The following is a 22,198-nucleotide window of genomic DNA, read 5'->3' as shown; positions in this document are numbered from 1 at the left end:
CATGCAATGTAGCCGTCCAGATAATTTCCTTTGCATACGCCGACGATATATATAGCCTTTCATGTCTCCACGTCTAATAAGCCGGGTCGACCACACAGCTACATTCGCAGGAGTCACTAAACCGCGGCCCGCTTTGACCAACTATTAAATTTTTAATAATAAACATGACGATTTATTTTACCAGAGAGTAAATGCATGTCACATAGAGGCATAAGATGGTTTCTTCCATCACCTGATTCTTAACACGTAGTCCACGTACAGGTGGACTAAGGACAGTGTAATGTCTTACGTATCACGACCAGTTTTATTTTCCAATATAAGCACGTAAAGAAGTTTACTCGCGAGATATCATTAGGTGACGTCTATTAAGTTCTGTTTAGCGAAAATGTACATAGTCAAGGACGCAAAAAACCGATAGATGCAGACAGCGCAGGATCGGTCATCACGGCAATCTTCGAGGGAAGCCTATGCCCAGCAGTGGGTGTCTATCGGCTGACATGATAATGTTAACATAAATTTTACATGTAAAAATGGTCGCAATGGTAATTATAGTTTTGTTATGGTGTTATTCCTCTAGAACAATAATAATACACATAATATTAGCTATTTTAATTTACTTCAATTTCGCAGCCCGTTATTACTTTAATTTCGACACCACTGATCTATCGCTTTCTCAACGCATCGCGGTAACACAAAAGGGACGCAGAAAAATAAATACAAATCGTATTTTTCCTTGCACTAATGACTGAGATAACCATGTTTTTATTTTATTTTCAAAGGATAAGATTAATGCGTTAATCTTGGCAAATATTTCTATAAACCTATATATAAATAGCCTTACGAAGAAAATATTATCATTTTCGATGGTAAAAAATGAGTTACTTTAGTTTAAATTGCTAATGTAATACATGATACGTAACTACTCTCTTCTGGATTCACCGAGCGAGTGCTCGCCTCGTAGAGGAGCCGAGAACGTTGCTCGGCGCTGACACCCCATGAAGCAGGTTCAACATCTTGTCATGCAAAGGCATTCAGCTTCGCCGACCAGACTTTTCTCTATGCCTAACTAAATTTAAAATAATCCGACCAATTCTATTTTTAAATCCTGTTTCAGAAATTAGCTGATGTTCGCTCGTCCCAAGCTAACATTCTTTAGCAAGTTATAGAAAGATTTCTCTGTTATACCTTTTTGTTCCCTACCTCTACCGCCTACAAATTATATATATTATTTATTTATTATATATTATTATAGACAATAACATAACATACACATACATACACAATAACTAATGTCTTGTATGATACAATATTATGTTATTTCTATGTTATATATATAACAATGATTATAAAAATACTACTATTTTTAGTTAAATCGATAGTTTTATCCGAATATTTTATTAAAAAAATAGAAGTCTGTAATTAAATAATAATAACATAAAGACTATGTCATGTAATATATTTATATATTCATTTTACGCTCATTGATCTTTACGTCATATATACTTAGGACATTGCGACTCATTGTGATTAAAAAAGGATCTATATATACTCAAATAGCTAGTCTTTTTTATAATGAATATCTTAAATCTTTTTATAATTGCGGCTCTTAAAATGAATGAATCTTTCATTACTTCAATATTTATTGCTTTTATCATAATAAATAATTTATCTGGTTTACGAATGTCACTTAAATCTTATAAAAAGAAATGCGAAATGTACATACTAATTTTAATATATAATCGACTGAGTTATCGTGCTTAAAGTGTGGATATACTACCAAAACCGTTTTACATATCTTAAGGCTCCATCGTTTCGCATACCGTGGCTCAAAGCCGCCGGTTACAAGTTTCCCCTTCTTTATACACTACACATTTTCAGAGCTCGTATATAGAATTCGACCATATTTCTTTCAAATATTCAGCAATTGCATTCATTGCGCATTTAATTTATTTATTATATGGGAAAACTACAGCTTTGAAAACCTGATTAACTCTAAAGGTGAAACATGGGCACTTAAATCTTGTACAAAGCAAATGTAACATTCGGTACCAACACATCTCAAATGTTACGTACCTTATATATTTATCCTCAACGAGCTCAAAGAGCTAAAAATAGAGATCCGACTATCCACAGTTTGCTTGAAAAACTTATGGTTGTCGTATTTGTCGGCAATGTTGAAGGTAAAATGGCTAGAAGACGATCGCCTTCTCGTTGGACTGAAGCAGTTACAAAGTCGTACAACACCACCGTGCATGCCTTCTGGAAACTTTCCGATAATAGAACAAAAATAAAATTAATTATATTTTTAAATGTTTTGGAAAAGAAACTTCATATGATACCGTAAATAAATATTGTAATCAAGAGTAGAATATTTTCCTTAATCCTCCTTCGTATTCAATAGTTGAAGAACGACGGCACACATACTACAACTTCTTTAGTAAATATACATACATTAATAAAATTAATATTTAATTTTCTTATAAGACATATTACTCTATTTATTTATTATAATACACCAAAATAGAAATCATAAAATTCATTTCATTACAGTTAATATAAACAAAAGTTACTAGAGATGAGTTAAACGTTAGCTTAGTTCTCAAAGAATTATTTTAACGAAACACTTCCACCTCAGCCACTGGTGCTTAGTGGTATCCAATTAACGTTGATCTCAACCTCCGAAATTTCCATAAATTCTTTCAGGCTTGCTGAAAGAACTACTTTGTATCACTCTGGTCACACCTGAATCCTCTCAGAGAACGCATCACGCTATACTCTCCCTTTCTCCTTCAAAACCAGAAAGAGGCGTTCTAAGAACGTCCTTACTGAACCAGTTACAGGGTTTTCGCAACCCACTCATTTCAACACATCATCGACAATCACTCATGAATTATCATGCAAGCGCAGACCGCACAACAACAACAACTACACCCATCGCACACATCATACTCAAACATGAATACGATGCACTAAGGTAAAGCAGTACACAGTTCATTAACCGTTTCGCTTCCAGGGACGGCCGCCCGCCCTCAAATCCGCGTACAGCAGGGGCGATTTGAGGCAGGACCCGTGTCCTTCCTACGAGTAACCCTCGCTTTCGTCTCACATCTTCATACACTCGCATCATCTTCTCACATCATCTTACACTCAACAGTTGAACACGGGCTTATTTAGTTTCGTTAAATTCGCGGACCCTTCAGTTCTGGGAACTCCTCTAAATCCGTAAATTCCAATAAGGCAAGACCATCCGTCACAAAAAACAAATTCTGCAAACAAAATAATTAACACGTAACTAGCTAACCGGACTAATTGTTGACGCATGTAATTTGTAGCAAACAAAATGCTAATACTGACAGCGGAGTATATAACATTATTTTTTTTACGTTAATCATAATCAGTATAATAACATATTATTTATCCGGAAAATTAACGTATATTTATATAAATAATAATGAAAGGCACATCATAAGTATAAGAAATGAAAATAAACTCGTAACCCTTAATTTTCGTCTTCAAAAAGTTAACAAATATTTCATAGGTCTGTGTGTGTATATATATAATAAAGTTCTACAAGATATCTTAGATCTTCCTATTCTTAATTGTAAATCTAAAATAAAAAGTATGTTGTTCTACTTTTCAGCCGATAGAAGGCCCACAATTGGGCATAGGCCTCCCTTAAAGGTCGCCACGATGACCGATGTTCCGCTACCCGCATCCCATAACTTCCTACGACCTGAACTATGTCGTCGGTCACCTAGTGAAGCGCCTACCCACGTCGCGTCTATCGGCTTGTGATCGCTGCTCTACAACCTTTAAGATAATCAAAAAATAATTACACATTATTATTGAATCCAAAAATTTTTAGTTGATCGGAATATGTTGAACTTGGTTGGTCGATTAATTTACATTGTTAATATTATAACATCAACTATCAACATTATTTGAGTAACTGTTTTGTTACTGGTCGGCTTTTTTTAACAGATCAGCATTCCGAGCTTGTGGTATCTTACCTCATATTATGTAAAAATAATTGACGATTCTCAAGTGTACCTAAATGCTTACATGAATAAATATATTTTGAATACGAATTTGCGTTTGAACGGTTTAATAATATATTTGTTTTATATAAAATCCCTCGATAATTATATCGATTCTTATACAAGTTTAGTCTGGTAATCTTTAGTGGGAAAATGTAAACGAACGAAATATCTGACATAGCCGGGAAAATTAGCCAATTGAAATAGCAATGGGCAGTTTACATAGCGAGCGAAACAGATGATCATTGGAGGATCACGAAATGGCAAGCGGAATGCTGAAAGTCCATCCACAAGATGGGCCGCTGACCTTGTCGTCGATAAATGCTTGATGCAGGTCGCTTCCAGTCGGTCCTATTAGAAATCTATCGGGGAGGCCTATGCCCAGCACTACCTGCGGTAGAAATGAAGAATGAAGGCGATGATTTGAAATCTCACGAAAATTAATCGATTCTTATACAGGTATAGTCTTTTAATCTTGCGAAGTGGCGATCATTGAACTTTTTTTTATATGCATAGTTGATTTCGCAAAATATTTCCTTGATCAATCGATCTTAAAGTGTATTAATTCATCTCTACACCGACCTAACGGTTAACTAATAGAAAATAACTTCGGTATTAAGTTCGTTTATACATAAAAATTGTATAAGACATGTTTAAATGATTAAAAAATGAGGTGTTGTGTGAATAAGCCATTTTCTCTTCTTTGGATATTAAGTTTTTCTGTTGTAGCGCATTAGAAGTCAACACATTGAAAAATAAATACAAAAGATAAAGATAAAATGCGTTTATCGTGCGTTTATGCATTTACTTATTATCTATTTATTTTTTAACCTATTTTATTTAGACTCTACACTGCTTCGAAAAATGTTATACTGTACTCCATATTACATATATTTAAATAAAGTTTAACAAAACAGATTTATACACAAATACATCATCAGATGTAGCTTAAAATTAATCAAAACAATGCACGGATGCCTGTCATTTAAATATTCGTTTATTAAATAATAGGCGTTTTCCCTCATTTGATTTTTAATATTCGTATTGAATTTTTTTATAGCAGCCAATAATTTTTTGCGGGAATGTACAACCCATGAGGATGCCATCAAGCTAGGGAGGCAATGCCTACCATAAGCTGCCGGCTCTCCAATACCTTGCCTTAAAAAAATGTTTTTATTTATTTAATTACTCTAGTGTACAGGGGTATCGTCCTACCAGGTTCCGTCCCACCATCATAGCAGCACGAACTCTTTATATGGGAAAATTCTTTACCACCAATCGTAGGTATTGTTTTAGGCACTCCAAATTATCATTGTATTGCAAGTCTTACTCTCCAAAACTGAGTATAAGTCATGATCCAGTAGATTAAGAGCATGACTAGATAACGGCCAGTCTTCAGTTCTAATGAAGTCCGGAACGTCCGTTTCTGTCCAAGATTGGCTAGATCGAGCTACAAGACCCTGAGCCAGATCTTACTGCAAGCTAACACCACACAAAACCATCGCCGATGTCAAATAATGCCAACGTTGTACTTTGTTGATTAATTGGAAAGTTTCTTTATAGCTTTGAACACAAATACGGTTATTTTGTTTGTTAAAATATTGCTCAGTTGTGAAATTTTTCTCATCCGTGGACAAAATTTAACTGTAACTTCTCTTTACGTACCTCTTAAGTAGATGTTATGATTTTACCACAGTATTTTTTGAATTATTAATTAATAAATGCCCCATGCGTCTCTTATGGGCTGCAAGTCTTAAGTGATGTTTTAAAATACGCGACATGGTTCTAGGTACTATCAACATCTTTCGAGATAAAATCTTTTGATCAAGAACAAGGTTTCTTTCCTGCTTTGATTGTATTTTTGGTACGTATACTACGTGGAATACTACTCTAATACTACAATAATTAACATTAGGTGGGCCCCCAAAAACATCAAAGTTTATAGAAACAAAAACTTTTTATATTTTGACTAGTGCATTAAAATGAATATGCATAAAGTTAAATTGTTGTTTACGTCCTAATACTTGACATGCGTGATGCCATCTTTACTATTTCGGGAGAAATTTTATTAGCCGAGAATTTTGCTTTTTAACATGTACCATATAGTTTATATACAAACTATATAATAACTTTACATACTGCTTTCGTTTCCAATTCATAATTCTATTTTATTTTTACTTGGCGTCAGATATTGGGGCCGAAAAATGTTCATCGCGGGCTGCATGTCGCCCGCGGGCCGCGAATTTAATACCCAAGTAAAGCAAAACGGAGAACAGCGAATAGCGTAGATATAGAAAGTAATAAATCAGAAGGACGCAGGCTCATGTACTTTAAAAGAATTACAACAAAAGGTTAATATATTGAATAAAACAACTCATCGTATCAATTGTACTTAGTATATATATTCCAAAGTTAAACTTATTATTAAAAACACAAATTAATGCTCTCTAGTAAAGTAGTCTAAATGTTTTGTGACAAGTTGTAAACAAAATACCAAGATAAAGGTGAACGCCATATCGCTTGTTTTAAAAAAACTGCTTATTACGATTTTAATTAAGTTCTATAAAGAATTGTATTTTATAATTACATCATTTATTTAATCAGTTTCCTTTTTAGGAGGAAGGAAATATACTAAACCATAGATTAAGTTGGCGCCAACTTTTTTATCAATTAGCCGGCCGGAAGTGTTTGGTGCTAAATTTATATTGAAAACACAAACTACAAAGCATACGAGGTAAAAAAAAATAATATACTGTCATCCCGCCTTTTTTAAAAGATTCTTTTTTCTATATAGATGAAATATTCATCTTTAAAATATTTATATTAAGATTATTGTCTAGATAAGCGCTATTGTTTTTTTTTGTAACGTAAAACTAATTTTTTTTGGATGAATACTTCTTGTATTATTCAAATAATAAATAGTCTGTAAAAAAAAAATAAGGGCATTCTAGTTTCATAGTTCGTAACACGTTGTTTATAAATTTTAAAATAGAATTAAACTCTTATAATTTCTTACACAACAAAAAATAAATACAAAATACATTAAAAATAAATTGATTCTGGATCAAGTTTTATACTCATGAAATAATTATACCCTATAAGTTATGGTTTAATGTTGTAATCGTTCGCGTGATGGCGCAAGGATGTTCCCACGGCTATCAGCACTCCATTCCGGTTACCAGGACTTGTATCTGTATCTATATCCGTTGACAAGGCATGCTCGGTAAAAAGTTTTAACAAACAACGAGTGATTACGTTTCTAAAAGCATATCCATGCTTGTAATCGATGGAGAGAGTAGCCAAAGTTAAAGTAGATCTTGGCATTGTTAAGTGACTTACTTTGCAATTTGCTAGATTATTTAACCACTACTGAACTAAAAAGCAGGTTTATTACCACCCCGGATTGTAAATTCCGCAGAGATCCGCCAAGCTAGTACTATTATCATATAAAAGTTAGAAAGGTGTTTCAATACAAATCAACATACTTTTCTCTCATTTTTACCAGCCTGACAATAGGCTTAAATTGCAACACTTTGCATAAGGATTTTGATAAAATATTACTTTATTATATTACTACATTATTACGAATTTTATTTATATTCATCAAATTGCATGTATGTTTTAGTTCGTTTAGAAATGTACCAGCTCACTCTAATACACACGGGCAGAATATACGTTTTCAAATACTGTTTGTACTCATTTACAACGATAATCCCCTTTTACGTATATAAAAAATTTTGTAAATACAACGCAACAGGGGGTAGCGTTGTATGTTTATATTTAAATATTTTTACATTGGAAATAACTACTCGGTAAATATCTAAAATTACATATCTGCTACAAAACCTTTTATAATCATAGTTATTTACCATCGTTAAAAAGCTATTTAGAGTAATTTTCTTTGTTCGACTGTAATATTTATTGACCACTTATAAACAATTTATGGGAGTATTTTTTTAATTGTTATCTATGAGACATTAAACAGAAAAGAAGTAAAGTAAGTAGCTCAAAATTATATCACTATTACATATATTTCTTGATGATGATGCCTGACAAGGATTTCTCGGGAAATCCCATTTTTTATTACGAACAATTGTCATAAAAATGACTTTTTCGCTTCTATGTACTGATGTTATGAATCTATATGTGACAGATAACATTGAGTCATGTCATTGAATAACAACAATACCTGAAAGATACGTAAAATGTCCCAATAAGTTTTCTTCAAAAAAAAAACGCAATTAGTCTATTAAATTTATTATAATGGATGAAGGAAATTCTATTATATACGGCCTCGACCATCAGGTGAATTGTTAATTACATTCGTGTTATAATAGTTTCAGATTTTATTTTATACGTATTGGCTTCAATGAGATGTCTCTTTTAAAATTCTATTAGTAATTCCAACACAAACAAAGTTTTGTTTCAAAGTCTTCTATTTGTAGTGCTGTTAAAAGTTTAAAACATTCAAGATTTTAGTGTTATCAAAATTACTTTGCCTCTGTGATGTTTTAGAAAGCAGTAACGTAAATAAGATTCCTTAGGACAACGCTCCCAAAAATACCTCGAACAGATGTTTCAAAAATATTTCAAAAGCCATTACAATTTTAAAATATTTGTCACAAAATTTGTAGTTTCTTTAAATTTTTTAATTTTTTTTTGAACTTCAACTATTTTAACTTTCATCCAATAAACAGTATTGCATTTTCATAATATAAATTTGTTTGTTTCTTTCAGACCAGAGCACTGTCTCCTCAATATGAAAGTGATGCTATCCGATTTCTTATTGGTACACAGAGTTTAAAGCCACAGTCTAATCAAGTGCATGTTGTTGAACTTGAAGAAGACACGGGTGCCTTGCACACAAAGGTGCAAAAATTTTGTGCATTTACCTTCAGTGAGTACATAAGCAAATATAAAAGTATAGAGGAATTCTATGAATATACTGTTTGCAGGTATTTAAACATGACATAGGAGAGATCTGGCATCTACGGTGTTCTCCCCATGATGTAGCATCATTGCTTACTACACACAATGCTTATGACCCTGAGACCTCACAATGTACAATGGGAGTTTCTATTTTCAAGCTGCCTACTGTTGAGGTATGCTTAAAATTGAATATGTAGTGCTGAAATGACTTATATTGAGCTCAAAAAACTTCCAAAATAGATAATTAATATCATTGCATATTTACTGTAACTTAAGGAAAAAAATGAAAGAAGTAAAAACTTAATAATTTTACTTACATAATAATTTACACTTTCAATTTTTTTTATATCAAAATTGTTTATTTCCCTGACGTAAGTGCTAGGATGCCCAAGTTTTCTGCATTTGGTTGTGTCAGGGGGTTATATTAATATTTGTGGGATAATAACACTCTTGAAAGCTCTATTTTTCAATAGAAAATTATGCTAGGACATCATTTATGTGTTAATAAAGTTTCAAGTGTATTTATTTTGTGTTAAACATTTTTATTGACTTTATGTACTGCTTGCTTTTTTTGGAACTTTTTGTTACAATAACACATTCTCTACTTCTATTCTTAAATATTTCTATTAAATTAATTCTCAATTTTCAGGTTATCCCCAAGAATATAGATGACTTAAGTGCTATACAGAGTAGGAATGCGGAGGACTTGGAGCATTTAATAACTATCACACCTCAGGTATAATTATTCTTCCATCTTTTCAGTTGGTGCCTAAAGAAGTATGATTATTGCATCCGCCTGTCCAATGACTGTGTCTTTGCTATGACTACTCATGTGTCATATAATTTTGAAAAAACAAATTTACAATCTCTATTACAATATAGGTATGTTAAGAGTTGAGAACAAGAAGTATTGGTTTGCTATCCTAACTAATATAAAACACTGTTGAGAGAAGTAGACTGTATGCCTGTTCCATACGGAATGCTTTTAGTGAGAAAATCATATACATATACAGCTATACCTGCAGGAATAATATGACAAAGCGTTCCCACAGTGGCACTGCAAATGAATGGTAAGTCACAACACGACACCTCAATGACAAACATCGACGTGACGTGTCCTGTTGTGAAGGCAATGATGATGAATGATGATGTAGCTTCTAGTGGTGGTGTAAAACATGGTTTATATGATGTTCAATATTGGCAGCAGAAAATTAAATTAATTGCGAAATCTATTGGTAAGCCCTACACTTAACTTGGTTCAACCAATTTGGCTATGCTAGGCTTAAGAAGCTTAAGTATACCAGAATCGCATAGGAATGGACTTGACGATCGTTCCGAAAAGAATCACCCGATATGGAACATTATTGTATAAAGAAATGATGTCCAAGTAACGGTTTTAATAGGGTGTTTGGATATAGGTGTAAATATGTGTTAAAACTAAAGATTTAGCTTTTCACTTACAAATAAGCTATATATTTACCTTTTAAAGCTTTTACACCGAGGACCAATCAACCTGTATAATGTTCACCACACTCGGCCCATCATTAGTCCCGCTCGGCTTATATATCGCAAACGTCACATATAGCAACGACCTATCATCAGACCTCCAATCTAATTATTGTTTCAACATGCGCCATTTACATAAATTGACAGAGAAAGGATTATAAAACTCTTACTACTATTAAAGTATAATCACATTTTTGCTAAAGTCTTTTCTTTTATTAATACATTACATAAAATGTAAAGGTCACTCTGAAACACTTAATTCAATATTATTATTTATTTGTTATATATATTATTATTATATATAAAGTCTACCTGGGCATTTCATCATAGTTTTTGCTATAGTAAAACATCCAAAGCTGGAAATAGGACTTTCAATAAATTTCCACCTTGTGAAACTCAATACTCATGTTTTTTTTTAACTTCAGAAACCTGAAGAAGAGATCCGCTGTGCAGAATGGCATCCAACAGACTCTAGCCGTGTCGGTGTAGTGTATGAGAACTGTGTCACTGTTCACGATCTCAGCACCGGGGCTCCGCTGACATCCGCGACCCCTGAAGGTAAATCGCGTCTCAAGTTCACTGGTGGAAAATGGAATCCGCATCAGGGTCACTGTCAGGTATTTACCTTTTAATATGTATTCATATTAAAATCTGCTAAGGAACATTTAAAGTGATCACTTGTGATAAAAACTAGAATCAATTCAAGCTTCCTTGTAGTGCCAAGCTTTAACTCAAAGCTGCAGGGTTCCAAACACACACTGATTTAAGAAGATTCCTCAAGAAACTCAGAAAGAAGTTTTTGTTGTCAATTCAACAATATTGTTAATACTGTAGTAGTTTTTTTTTTTCAAATGATCTATGTCACATCATCATCATTTAAGCTTAGGATGTATTCAATATTTTCGAAGAAATTTGATTTGTCTTTCCACCTTGTGAGTTCTACTCTGTGGTTTCTGGTTTCCACTCGAAACCATTGAAATCCCAACAGCTATCAGTCTTGCGTGCTATGTGGTCTGTCCACTGCTGCTTCAACTTGCCAATGCAATAGATGTCGACTACTTTAGTGCACCTTTGAATTTCCTCATTCCTAATTCGATCCCATAGAAAAATTATGAGCATAATCCACTCCATAGCTTGGGAAGCTACTGTGAGCTTGGAAATGAGGGCCAGAGCTAGAGGCCAATGGTATACCAATTAACGAAGTTTTATTATGGAATAATTAAATCAATAAATAAAGTGATCACTCTAAAATATTTTATGATTAATTCATTTTTCTTATATTTGCAACAAGTCTATAACTTCTGATAGTACCAAGTTTATCAGGGTGTTTATATTGTAATATATATATTTGCTAGTTTGCTGTTCTCCAAGACATGCATATCAAGTGCTACGATACACGAACGGATTGCAGTAAGGCAGCCTGGAGCATAGATAATGCTCATAGGCAACTCGCCAGAGACCTGGACTTCAATCCTAACAGGTAATTAAATATTGAAATTGAATAATTTTGTGGGTATTAATGTTTTGATTAACGACCATTTATTTTAAAAAAAGATCTCACACTAAGATTTGATATGACAAGAGATGATAAGAGGACATAATAGTGATTAAATTTGAAAAATCACCATTGGTTACTGATGTAGAAATCTTCAAATACCATACCTTTTGATTAACAGTGGATATGAAGACAGTGAAGGGTTTGTTTTTATTGGTGAAATGGAATACGAAAAAATTAGATACATGGGTATTTGACATTGATTTTGAGTACCGCGTTGCTTTTATGTCAATAATTTTTTAATTATTTAAAATATATTGTATTGATTGCAGACAATTCCATTTGGCAAGTGCAGGTGATGACGCAGCCTTAAACATATGGGACTACAGGAATGGAAAGGAACCCATATTTAGCAGAACTGATCATTCGCATTGGTAAATATTTATTCCACTGTCCTCCCAATATTCTAAAAAACTGTAGCAACTAATTTTAATACAACCAGATTAATTTAAAATTGTTAACCTACAACCTAGATTTATGTATTAATGGATCTAAAGGGGAAAAATTGTCATAAACAGTTATACAATAGTTCACCAAAAGTTATTCAATTTTTCTAAATCAACTTCACAATGTATAATTTGATATTTTAAAGTATATCTATCTCAAAAGTAAATTTATAAAATTCTTTATGACTTCTCAAAGCCTAAACTAAACCACAAAATTTCTCATCGGGAAAATTCAAACTTATTTTTCTTTAAATGACCCCCGTTTTTCAGGCCTCCCATTCACCCTTATCATTTTTCTGATTAGTGACCCATATTTCTATATTTTTTCAGATTTGTATTTTATATACTTCTTCTGTCCCTCACATTCTTCTCATTCTTCCTTCTGTCATTCAAATTTTCTCTTACTCTATGATGTACTCATACATATTTTTTATAAATCGCCTTCCATATTTCGCCACATTCCTTGCAATTATTGCATTACCAATTTATTTCCTCTTTACATTTTATTTCCATTTCTTTAATTTTACGATATATTTTAACAATTAAAATTTTAAAGTCGTTTCGTTATTTCTATATCACAGTTAGTCACATGTTTAATAGAAATTTAGGATTTCATTTTTCCATTTAACATTAATTAAATATGTCCACAGCATAAGGTTTTGTTTATAATTAATTGACATTGTTCTTTAACTATAATAATATAAGGGTTTGGACCGTGAGATACAATACATACCACGAGCAACTACTTCTAACTGGCAGCTCCGACGCCCGCGCCCTCCTCACCGCTGCGGCCAGCATATGTGACACGGATGAAGATGGAAAACGTCTCAGTCAAGTGTGAGTAATAAATAAAAGGATTTTCAGATACATATTTACTTAGTCATTTTCTTCATACTGTCAAAAGTATAAACCTGTTGCAAATCAATATAAAAAAAATATTAAGTAAGAATTATTTTAGAGCGATTGTTTAATTTATTCTATATTTCAATAATACAATTGGTTCTCTCTTCAATCGTGTAAATGTCAGTGTCTCACTTCTCACACCATTTGCACTCTCCTATCCCTTACTTAAGACAGAGATCTCAGACTATTTTCTGTTAGTAGTAATATCTTACGTCACTGAAACGTGTTCTCAAATTTCGCTCAGGATTTTTCTACAAAATCGAATCCTGAATGAGGAGACCCTTTTATAAATGAAAGCAAGTGATATAGCCCAGTTGATTAGCAAGGTGAAGTGGCAGAGGCCGTGCCATATGTCCCACTAAATAATGGCTGATTGGGCCTTAAGAATCTCAAGAGACCATGGACCAGCAAGGCAAGCGTAGGACATCCACCTATAAGGTGGACAGACATAAAAAAAACCAACCGCTTCCAAACGGCCCTATTGGAAATATGAATATATCATAGGGGGCAGCCTATGTCCAGCAGTGAACGAGCTATGGTTTAAATGACAATGATGATTATAAACATTTTTTAATTTTAATTTATTAAAAATCAAGACCATAGATGTGTGTGTATATCACCATAAGGGACCTAATCGTGATTCAAGTGATCTCACTTAAATCACGATTAGGTCCCTTATGGTGATTATGTAATTATAATTATTGATATAAGGGAGGGCTTACAAAATTTAAATTATTAACTATTTTGTAAATAGCGTGTCCACGGTAGAGTCAAAGAGAGGTAGAGAACATTGGCGTGACCAAGAGAATTTATACTTTCGATAGTTAAAAAATAAAATGTTTACTTTACTATATCTATCAATAAGGCTGATAATATTTTAAGATCAGCAGCTATTAAAAACTTTTTTATTCCAATTTCAGTACAATGTGTCAAGGTTCAAAGCTCTAACTAATCTTCAAATTTTTTATGGAATTCTTTAGAACACGTTAAAAATGTAGCTGCAAAAGTTGCAGAGGATCCACTTGGAATCACCTAAATATTGAAAGTGATCTATGATAAAAAAAATAGAGAGTGATCCATTATAAAAAAAATAGAAGCTGATATAGGTAAACAAGTTGTTGGTTCAAAACAAAACGTCAATGTTTTCCAGACTGGAGGATGGTGTGCTACAGTCATATGAGCAACATGAGGACTCCGTATACTGCGCCGAGTGGAGCGCTGCGGAACCCTGGACCTTCGCGTCGCTAAGTTATGACGCGCGACTTGTACTGTCAAGGGTCCCTCGCCATTTTAAATATAAGATTCTTCTATAATGGAATACCTTTAAAAACTCTACATAAATTGCTGTTAAGAATAGCTTTGCTAATATATTTTCCAACCATGGTAAGTTTGAAAGACAGTGTCCTATTTAAATTGATGTAATACTATATATATCTGTATCTGTTTTTGTTCAAAGATATATTGGTTTCATTTCTTATTTCAATTGGCTACCATTGTTCAAACCAAACTGTCAATGAAACAGGATTTAATATAGGAATCTTAGGTAAATAAATAGCTGTATCTCATAAAAAAAAACTATTTTTATTAATATGTTTTAAAATATTGTTTAAATTATTTTTATTTAGACATGTCAACACAAAACCATAGCTTACATTGAAAAATAAACCTAATGTGATGCAATTAGGTATTTAATAGAAATGATTAAAAGTAAATTAGGCTAAATAAAAAGCAAATATTAAATAGAGAATATACTTTATTTTACAACTAGAACCTTTCAGCGACTCTGTTTGCGACATTTCTTAATGTACCATAAACTTTTGAAGGAGGTGATCCCATAATAAGGTTACAAATAGCTCTCCTCGCCAGGGCAATATTTTGATAACTGCCTAGAATGTGAATTTTTGAGTCTGCCAAAACTATTCTCGTTTTAGTGACATTCTCTATAGTGAATTTTGTTCTGCCAGCTTTCCCTGCCAGTCTTCCGATGGCACGGCCCAAATGATCTCCTTGAAGTGTCTTTACATCCTTGATTTCAAAAGATTCAACAAAAAGGTCATCCAGTCGGAGTAAAGCCAAAGCATCTTCCACTTCAAAGCCATAAATAAATGCCTGTAAATAATTATTTTTATAATTAAAATATTAAATTGTTACCCTAAACAAATTTAAAAAACTTTTGAATTAAATTGTTGAATTCAAAATTAGAATAACATATTACCAAAATGAAATTTCTAGTTTTTGCTGCTAACAGAAATTACTGACCTTTTCTAATACTATCTCTTTTTAATGGAATTTTCAAACTAAGTGATTGCCAAGAAGTTTAAACTAAACAAAGTGTTCTCATTTCATCATCATATCAGGCTAATATCATTTATTAAGAAAAAAATAGTCATCACTATGAACACATTATCATTTAACAAGAGAAAAGCTGTGTGAGAAACAACTTTTTACCAGTAATTCTTTTAAACATGAAAATTAATGTGAATAAACAAAATATATTTGAACCTTACCTTCACAAAATCAGCTGCTTTCTGTAAATTAGCTATATCTTTAGTCTCTGGACCAACTTTTATTTCAACATTTCGGGATTTTGTGTTAAAGCGCACTTGTAGTAGGAGATGTTCTACTATTGGTGTAAATATCTTCAGCCAATTTTCTTTCAAGGGTGTGTATCTGAAATTATTTACACCTATTTATTTACAGACCATCGCATAAAACCCCTACACCACACCTTAGATATGTAAACAACTAGATGGAAGGAGTATCAGTCACTTCATTTCATATCAGCTCTTACAGTAGTAGACTTTATTCTCACTTTATCCTTCCCCACATTTACCAAGGTGCAGTACAGTGATTTTGGTACCACTATAACATTCAAGCGTACTTTAATGTAAACCAACACCAGTTGTTGTTTTTCCTAGAAAAATGTAGATAGACATTATACCACCAATGTCAATGCATTCTTACATCTTTATTACTAACCAATAAAATAAGACGAGCAATATCTTGTGTAATTGTTCAGAAAATATAATTAGGGGCAGTGAAATAAATGCTATTAACTAATAATCTGCAAAGGAAAGTACTAATACGACTATGAGTAGACTACTTGCAGATCAAGTTGATTAATATGTTTAATAAATAAAAAATAGGTTATACCTATGTGCAGGCACTGCTACCTTTCGCATATTGACTTTAGTTTCGTTTGGTTCTGCATTCCTTCTCGATCTTTTAGCTCTAGGCTTCCTAATTTTGGCTTTGCCTTCAATCCCATTGTGTTCTTCTACATCCATTCCTTCGCCTGATTCAGAAACCGCTCTTCGTTTAACATTTTTTAATTTTATAGGCTTCTTTGCTGGTAAAAATTCATCGACGTTAATGTTTTCCACTTCCATTTTTTAAAGGTTTTCAGTAAAGCAAGTAGTTAAAAATTTGCTTATAAATTAGCTTTATTTGTTTTTATATTCCCACATGGCACACGTGACAATTGCCTAAAAGAAAAGGAATTAGAAATTATGCCAAATGTCAATGGTGACACCTGTCATTTAGTTTTGGTTTATAGATTACACTCAGTATTTTTTTGTTAAATTGTAAACAATGTTTATAAACAAAACTTTTGTGCCAGAGATTTAATCTTTAAATGTTTACAATTTACCTGTAAAACCCTTTTATTAACGTTTGAGAAAATTATACGTTTTAAAATTAAAAATATAAAAAATTGTGAATAACTTGTGATAGTCGGATCAGAAGACAAAAACGTACAAAAATGACTTTCAAAAATAAAAATGCAATTATTTTATTTTAATTGCCTAATTGCGTGTCACAATAATATTCCTTGAAATTCGTTTCGTATCCATCTAAAATTAATAATAATTCTTGTCTAAAGTAATATTTATACTATGTTCTAAATAACATTTTAACATGAATGAAATAGTAGCAAAATAACAAATAGAAATGTTACCGTAAGTTACTCGCAAAAATGTGAAGCTTGTTATAATTTTTTCTAATTAGAAAAATATTTTTACTCTATGGGATTGGTGGTTATGTCACAATTTTTGTCGATATTTTGTTAAAATGAATTAAGACAAGGTGAGAAAACAAAAACCTTTCTTTTAAAATAGCTGAGTTATTTAATAATAATTTATTTGTTTGTAGAATTTCACAAAAGATGGCCACTATACGTACGACCTTAGTAAAAGTTTTAACACCAGCTCAAGGTGGTAAAATCGCAGCATGCAGCTTCGTTCAGAACAGGAGCATAATGGGCAAAGCCCTGCGAAATTCTCTACCACCGCCACCTCCCAAACCAGCTCCGTTCGATTATATTAACAAAGACTATACTTGGCTGCGAAGTCTTTTCGACCGCACCACTCATAGATTTGATGCCAACTCTAAGGTCGTAGTGGTAGAAGGACCCGTAGCGGCTGGGAAAACAAAGTTCGCGGAATGCCTAGCTGCAGATCTAGGCATGAAACATTTCCCGGAGGCGAACATGGATTATCATTATATAAGGCCTAATGGAGTTAACCTTCGTAAGTTCGACAGCCAAATTCCAGAAGACACTCGAACCTTCGATCATGTTGATTTTAATCGCAATCCTTCCCATCGCCTTGCGGGGAATTTTCAAATCATGACTTACACTGCTAGGTATGCACAGTACATTGATGCTTTGGCCCATTTGTTCAACACTGGTCAGGGTGTGGTGTTGGAGAGATCTCCTTACTCAGACTTTGTGTTTCTTGAGGCCATGTACAAACAGAAGCTTATCAGCAAGGGAGTACACTCTGTGTACTATGAACTGAGAAATACTACTATTGAAGAATTGATGAGACCTCACCTGGTTATTTATCTTGATGTTCCAGTACCACAGGTGAGATACTGTGTTGACTATTTTCTCTTAACTCTTTTATAATCTTTTTTTTTGTAGCTTGATAATTAATCAAAAATTTATAATTTATGGTATTTAAAATTCCATGTTTCTTTTGTTGTAGGAGTATTAAACCTTAGTTTTTTTATGAGCAATGTTCTTTTATAAAGTAGTTATCAAAAGTACATATTTGAAAGTCAGTAAAAATTATGTCTTGCAAAACAAGGACTAATAGACTTGTATATACAATTATTTAGACAATACTTTTATTTTATTGTTAAAAAATAGAAAAGATATGATAGTACCATAGTGATGTTATGGTGCCAAAATGATATTTTAATGTATTCTTATAATTTATGACTTGATACAATGATTTTAATACTGCTTTTCAATTGTTAAGATCAAAAAACAACTGCAATTCCATGAAACCATTTTTTATTGTCATTAGCACTAAAGCTAATTCAAATTTTCGTTCATTTGATGGATGCAGACTACTCCCGATAAGTCATAAATTTCTGGCAGAGGCCTTTCTCCAACACATGTAAAGCACATTCTATGACTGAAATCATGGTAATCCTGACATGTACACAATATATGTCTTTCTTTATTTAAGTATTTATTTTGGTAATAACAAACAAAAAATATAGTATATTGAAATAGAAATATATGCTCTATTTATATATTTATTTTATTTAATATTCTTTATTGTACACATTAGGATACATTCAATAAGTTTTTCAATAATATACAAAAAAGTACAATTGGCGTTCTTATCACACAAGGAATCTCTTAAAGACAACCATAGTTTGAAAAAGGTAAAAGTACTATTAATGGGTAGTTTATGTGTACAAAAATACATATTTACAAACAATCTAACATAAACATCCATAGATATACATATATATATATATATGTATATAATATATATTTAATTAGGTTTAGTAAATAAGGTATAATACTTATAATAAATATAATAAAAAAATTAATAAAAATATGTAACTGATTTAGCTCGCACTTGCCTCAGAAAGAAACAGAGCAAGAAAAGGAAATGTATTAACAGATAGTCTATGTTAATTATAAAATAACTTTTCAAACATTTATATAAATCTCTGTTTTTAAATACCATCAGGTGGTTAAAGCGATCAAGTGCCGCAACTTGGAATATGAAGTGCAGGGCAAAGCACTCACTGTTCCGTTCCTCACAGAGGTAGAGCGTCAGTACAAGACCAAGTATCTTCGTGACATCTCTACCCATGCTGAATTGCTGGTGTATGATTGGACCGGTGGTGGTGAGGTTGAAGTGGTAAGTTCATAAGTAATACAATATATTCATAAGTGGTAAGAGCCTTGTCATCACTGACAACACACACTGGTCATAGATTTTCGTCTTCAGACATTGCTGTATATTAAATACATTTACTTAGTTTTCTTAATAAGCATTGACTGGTTGCTTATCTGATTTTTACGTTGATATATTTACAGGTTGTAGAGGACATTGAGCGTTTGGACTTTGACAAGTACACGGAGCGTGAAGAGCCTAAGATGAAGGACTGGCGTCTCCCGCGTGAGGTTGAATGGGCTGACCAGAGACAACTGTACACCAACCACAAACATTACCTTCTAAATCTGCTTGCAATCCCACGACTGGATGTACCAGAGTTGATCACCAGCCCAGATGATGCTTATGAAAGGGAAAAGGTACTTTTTATAAGAATACAACACTTTACAAGCAACTGGTAATACTTGTCTCTGTCAAATAGTATTTTTTTGGACTGAATGAACCTCATCAAGAGTTGTATTTAACTTTTTGTTTTATAAGGCTATTTATTGAAGCCAGCAGCCTTGTTTCCTGTAGAATCACTGGAATTTGGTAATATATCTTAGTCTAGATATGATAGGAGAACTAATATTTATAAACTTTTTATTATATTTCAGTGTTATTTGATGACAGACATAAAATTGTTTCTTTATTACTGTAAATATTTTTATCCATTAAAATAGGTTTGTTTTTGCTATAATATTATTGTACAATTTAAACATTGAAATTGGTGATTCTTAATAATGTTAAGTCTTAAAATGTGATCAGTCTACAGCCTTGTGTCCTTTACCTGGTCTGTCAGTGTCAGGGAGCCAGGAGCCGGCAAACAGTGGCTCTCAAGTTACTTGTGGCTCTTTTACTATTTTTCTGCATGTTCACCAAATGTATGAAAATAATTAAAACCTAGCACAGGTTTTGTCCAACAAAATGTGTTGACATTGTTTATAGGCTAAGAATTTTAATGTCATAAATGTAGCTCACAACATCTTTTGGATATTTTTCAAAAAGGAATACCTCAATGAAAGTTTTATTTAATGAATTGTATTAGATAATCAAACATCCTTATTAAAAACCAAGTTATAAAATGTACCAGTGATCCCAATTCTTCCAACAGCAAGCTAGTTAACAATTTTAAAACAGTTCTTTGAATCAATTTGAATTTTACAATTTGTATATTTGGCTAAGTGTCCCTTCATGAGAAAATGGAAAATATTTCTTTTGCTGTTACTGTTATTCACGTTTTTAGAATAACAAGTTGACAGAAAGAACAAGATTTTTATGTATATTATTGAACATTTTTAGTACATATTGCTGTATATACAATGTTAAATCCATTGTTATTTTCAGGTCATCTATGGAGATCCTGACTTTGAATACCTGGAAGGTTTCACTGTAAAAGATGGTTCAACTCTCATGAAGAGTAAAACTCCCAAATATTATGAGTATGTTTAATGCAGATATTGTTTAGATTGTTAAACTTGAAAATATTTAAATAAATATCTTCAAATGAAATGAGACTTTTCATTCAAGTATAATATAAACACTTGACGGATCATGAATATATTTCAGAAATAAAACTTATAAAAAAAAACTTTTATAAGCAGTTTCCGATAAATCAACACTAAAAACCTGTGATAAGACATGGCTATCCTAACCTCAAAAAATATATCAAAAATCTCAAGTATTAAAATTGCCCCTTAGAAAACCAAACTGTGTAAACTATAATATTGTTTTTTTTTCTATGACTGCTTTCTTTATAGTTTTTTTCACTTTGATACCATATCTTAACTTTTAGCAATGATAAATACATCTCACATAGATTATTTTCCAATAATATAGGAAGAGATCAAGTGTACCCTTATAATGAAAAGTGAAAATAAGTTTTAAAGAATAATTTCGCAGAATTATTTTAAAAATAGACTATTTTCAAAGATTCTAATGTTGACTTAAAGCTTCAATTTTTTTATAATACGTAAATTAAATAGTGTCTACTTTCGCAGTCTAAGGGGTAATGAACCTTTTTTACTCGCCTATTTACATTCTGGGGTTGAATTAAAAATACTTTCCACATTAGGCTATCTTTAAAATCACGTAAGTATGAATTCGGTCTCTGCCGATTATTCATTTTGTCTGAAATTGTCAGACAATTCGACTTAAGTAAAAACTCATTTCATTTTAAATTTTATTTGTAACTATTTTCAGGCACAATCTCTAAAAAAAGTGCACTTTAGTGCTATCAGTTTTAAATGGGGATACCAGTTTAGAATTTTAGATATCGAAATAAAACAAAACTTTATATAGATTCTATAATTTTTCTAGATATAAATGTACAAAGATGATTGTCCAAACATACAGCACTATAGTTTTATCACCGCGTGTATTTTTCATTACATTATCACATTTCCTTGGTTATATTTAAATTACAATTTTTTTGAATTTACATTCATTATTCTGGAATGCGTTTCAAGTAATTTATTAATCAACAACATACTACATAGAAATTTTCATATATATGGTTTACCAGTACAGAAATAAACCATGAGCAATTCTTTAAAAATACATTTAAATGGACTTACCATTTAAATGAATTCGTTGTTGAAAAAATTAATTAGTAAAAAATGGCAACAAATAACAAACAATTAT

At 32.1% G+C, this 22,198-nt stretch overlaps 3 protein-coding genes across 3 annotated transcripts; 2 read left to right on the top strand and 1 right to left on the bottom strand.

Annotated features, from left to right (window-relative positions):
* Window positions 1–8,189: 8,189 nt before the first annotated feature.
* LOC137925531 (EARP and GARP complex-interacting protein 1) lies at window positions 8,190–14,927 on the top strand. The gene is made up of 9 exons (XM_068768988.1): window positions 8,190–8,342; window positions 8,775–8,906; window positions 8,993–9,139; window positions 9,616–9,702; window positions 10,898–11,089; window positions 11,828–11,952; window positions 12,300–12,401; window positions 13,179–13,310; window positions 14,527–14,927. The coding sequence occupies exons 1-9, from the start codon at window positions 8,301–8,303 to the stop codon at window positions 14,687–14,689; spliced, it is 1,122 nt and encodes a 373-aa protein (XP_068625089.1). The 5' UTR covers window positions 8,190–8,300; the 3' UTR covers window positions 14,690–14,927.
* A 184-nt stretch (window positions 14,928–15,111) lies between these two features.
* On the bottom strand, window positions 15,112–16,868 carry l(1)G0004 (lethal (1) G0004). Its single transcript, XM_068768947.1, has 3 exons — window positions 16,530–16,868; window positions 15,884–16,046; window positions 15,112–15,485 (listed from the first exon to the last, which is right to left on the bottom strand). Exons 1-3 carry the CDS (start codon window positions 16,763–16,765, stop codon window positions 15,141–15,143), a joined length of 744 nt encoding a protein of 247 aa, XP_068625048.1. The 5' UTR covers window positions 16,766–16,868; the 3' UTR covers window positions 15,112–15,140.
* Window positions 16,869–17,389: 521 nt separating this feature from the next.
* On the top strand, window positions 17,390–21,048 carry ND-42 (NADH dehydrogenase (ubiquinone) subunit ND-42). Its single transcript, XM_068768862.1, has 5 exons — window positions 17,390–17,459; window positions 17,526–18,240; window positions 19,367–19,540; window positions 19,720–19,935; window positions 20,903–21,048. The coding sequence occupies exons 2-5, from the start codon at window positions 17,539–17,541 to the stop codon at window positions 21,005–21,007; spliced, it is 1,197 nt and encodes a 398-aa protein (XP_068624963.1). The 5' UTR covers window positions 17,390–17,459; window positions 17,526–17,538; the 3' UTR covers window positions 21,008–21,048.
* Window positions 21,049–22,198: the final 1,150 nt, after the last annotated feature.

The sequence above is a fragment of the Battus philenor genome, unplaced genomic scaffold (genome assembly GCF_028537555.1).
Source record: "Battus philenor isolate CCGP_79_NKW_IND1 unplaced genomic scaffold, ilBatPhil1.0.hap1 SCAF_27, whole genome shotgun sequence".
In the NCBI taxonomy this organism is placed as follows: domain Eukaryota; kingdom Metazoa; phylum Arthropoda; class Insecta; order Lepidoptera; family Papilionidae; genus Battus; species Battus philenor.
The sequence above is the reverse complement of the archived record's forward strand: the minus strand, read 5'-3'. Positions and strand labels throughout refer to the sequence as shown.

Coding starts and splice junctions, on each gene's coding strand:
- LOC137925531 (XM_068768988.1), top strand. CDS start 8,301: ATGGATGAAGGAAATTCTATTATATACGGCCTCGACCATCAG. Junction 8,343..8,774: donor TATACGGCCTCGACCATCAG/GTGAATTGTTAA, acceptor TGTTTCTTTCAG/ACCAGAGCACTGTCTCCTCA. Junction 9,703..10,897: donor TAATAACTATCACACCTCAG/GTATAATTATTC, acceptor TTTTAACTTCAG/AAACCTGAAGAAGAGATCCG.
- ND-42 (XM_068768862.1), top strand. CDS start 17,539: ATGGCCACTATACGTACGACCTTAGTAAAAGTTTTAACACCAGCTCAA. Junction 18,241..19,366: donor TTGATGTTCCAGTACCACAG/GTGAGATACTGT, acceptor AAATACCATCAG/GTGGTTAAAGCGATCAAGTG. Junction 19,936..20,902: donor ATGCTTATGAAAGGGAAAAG/GTACTTTTTATA, acceptor TGTTATTTTCAG/GTCATCTATGGAGATCCTGA.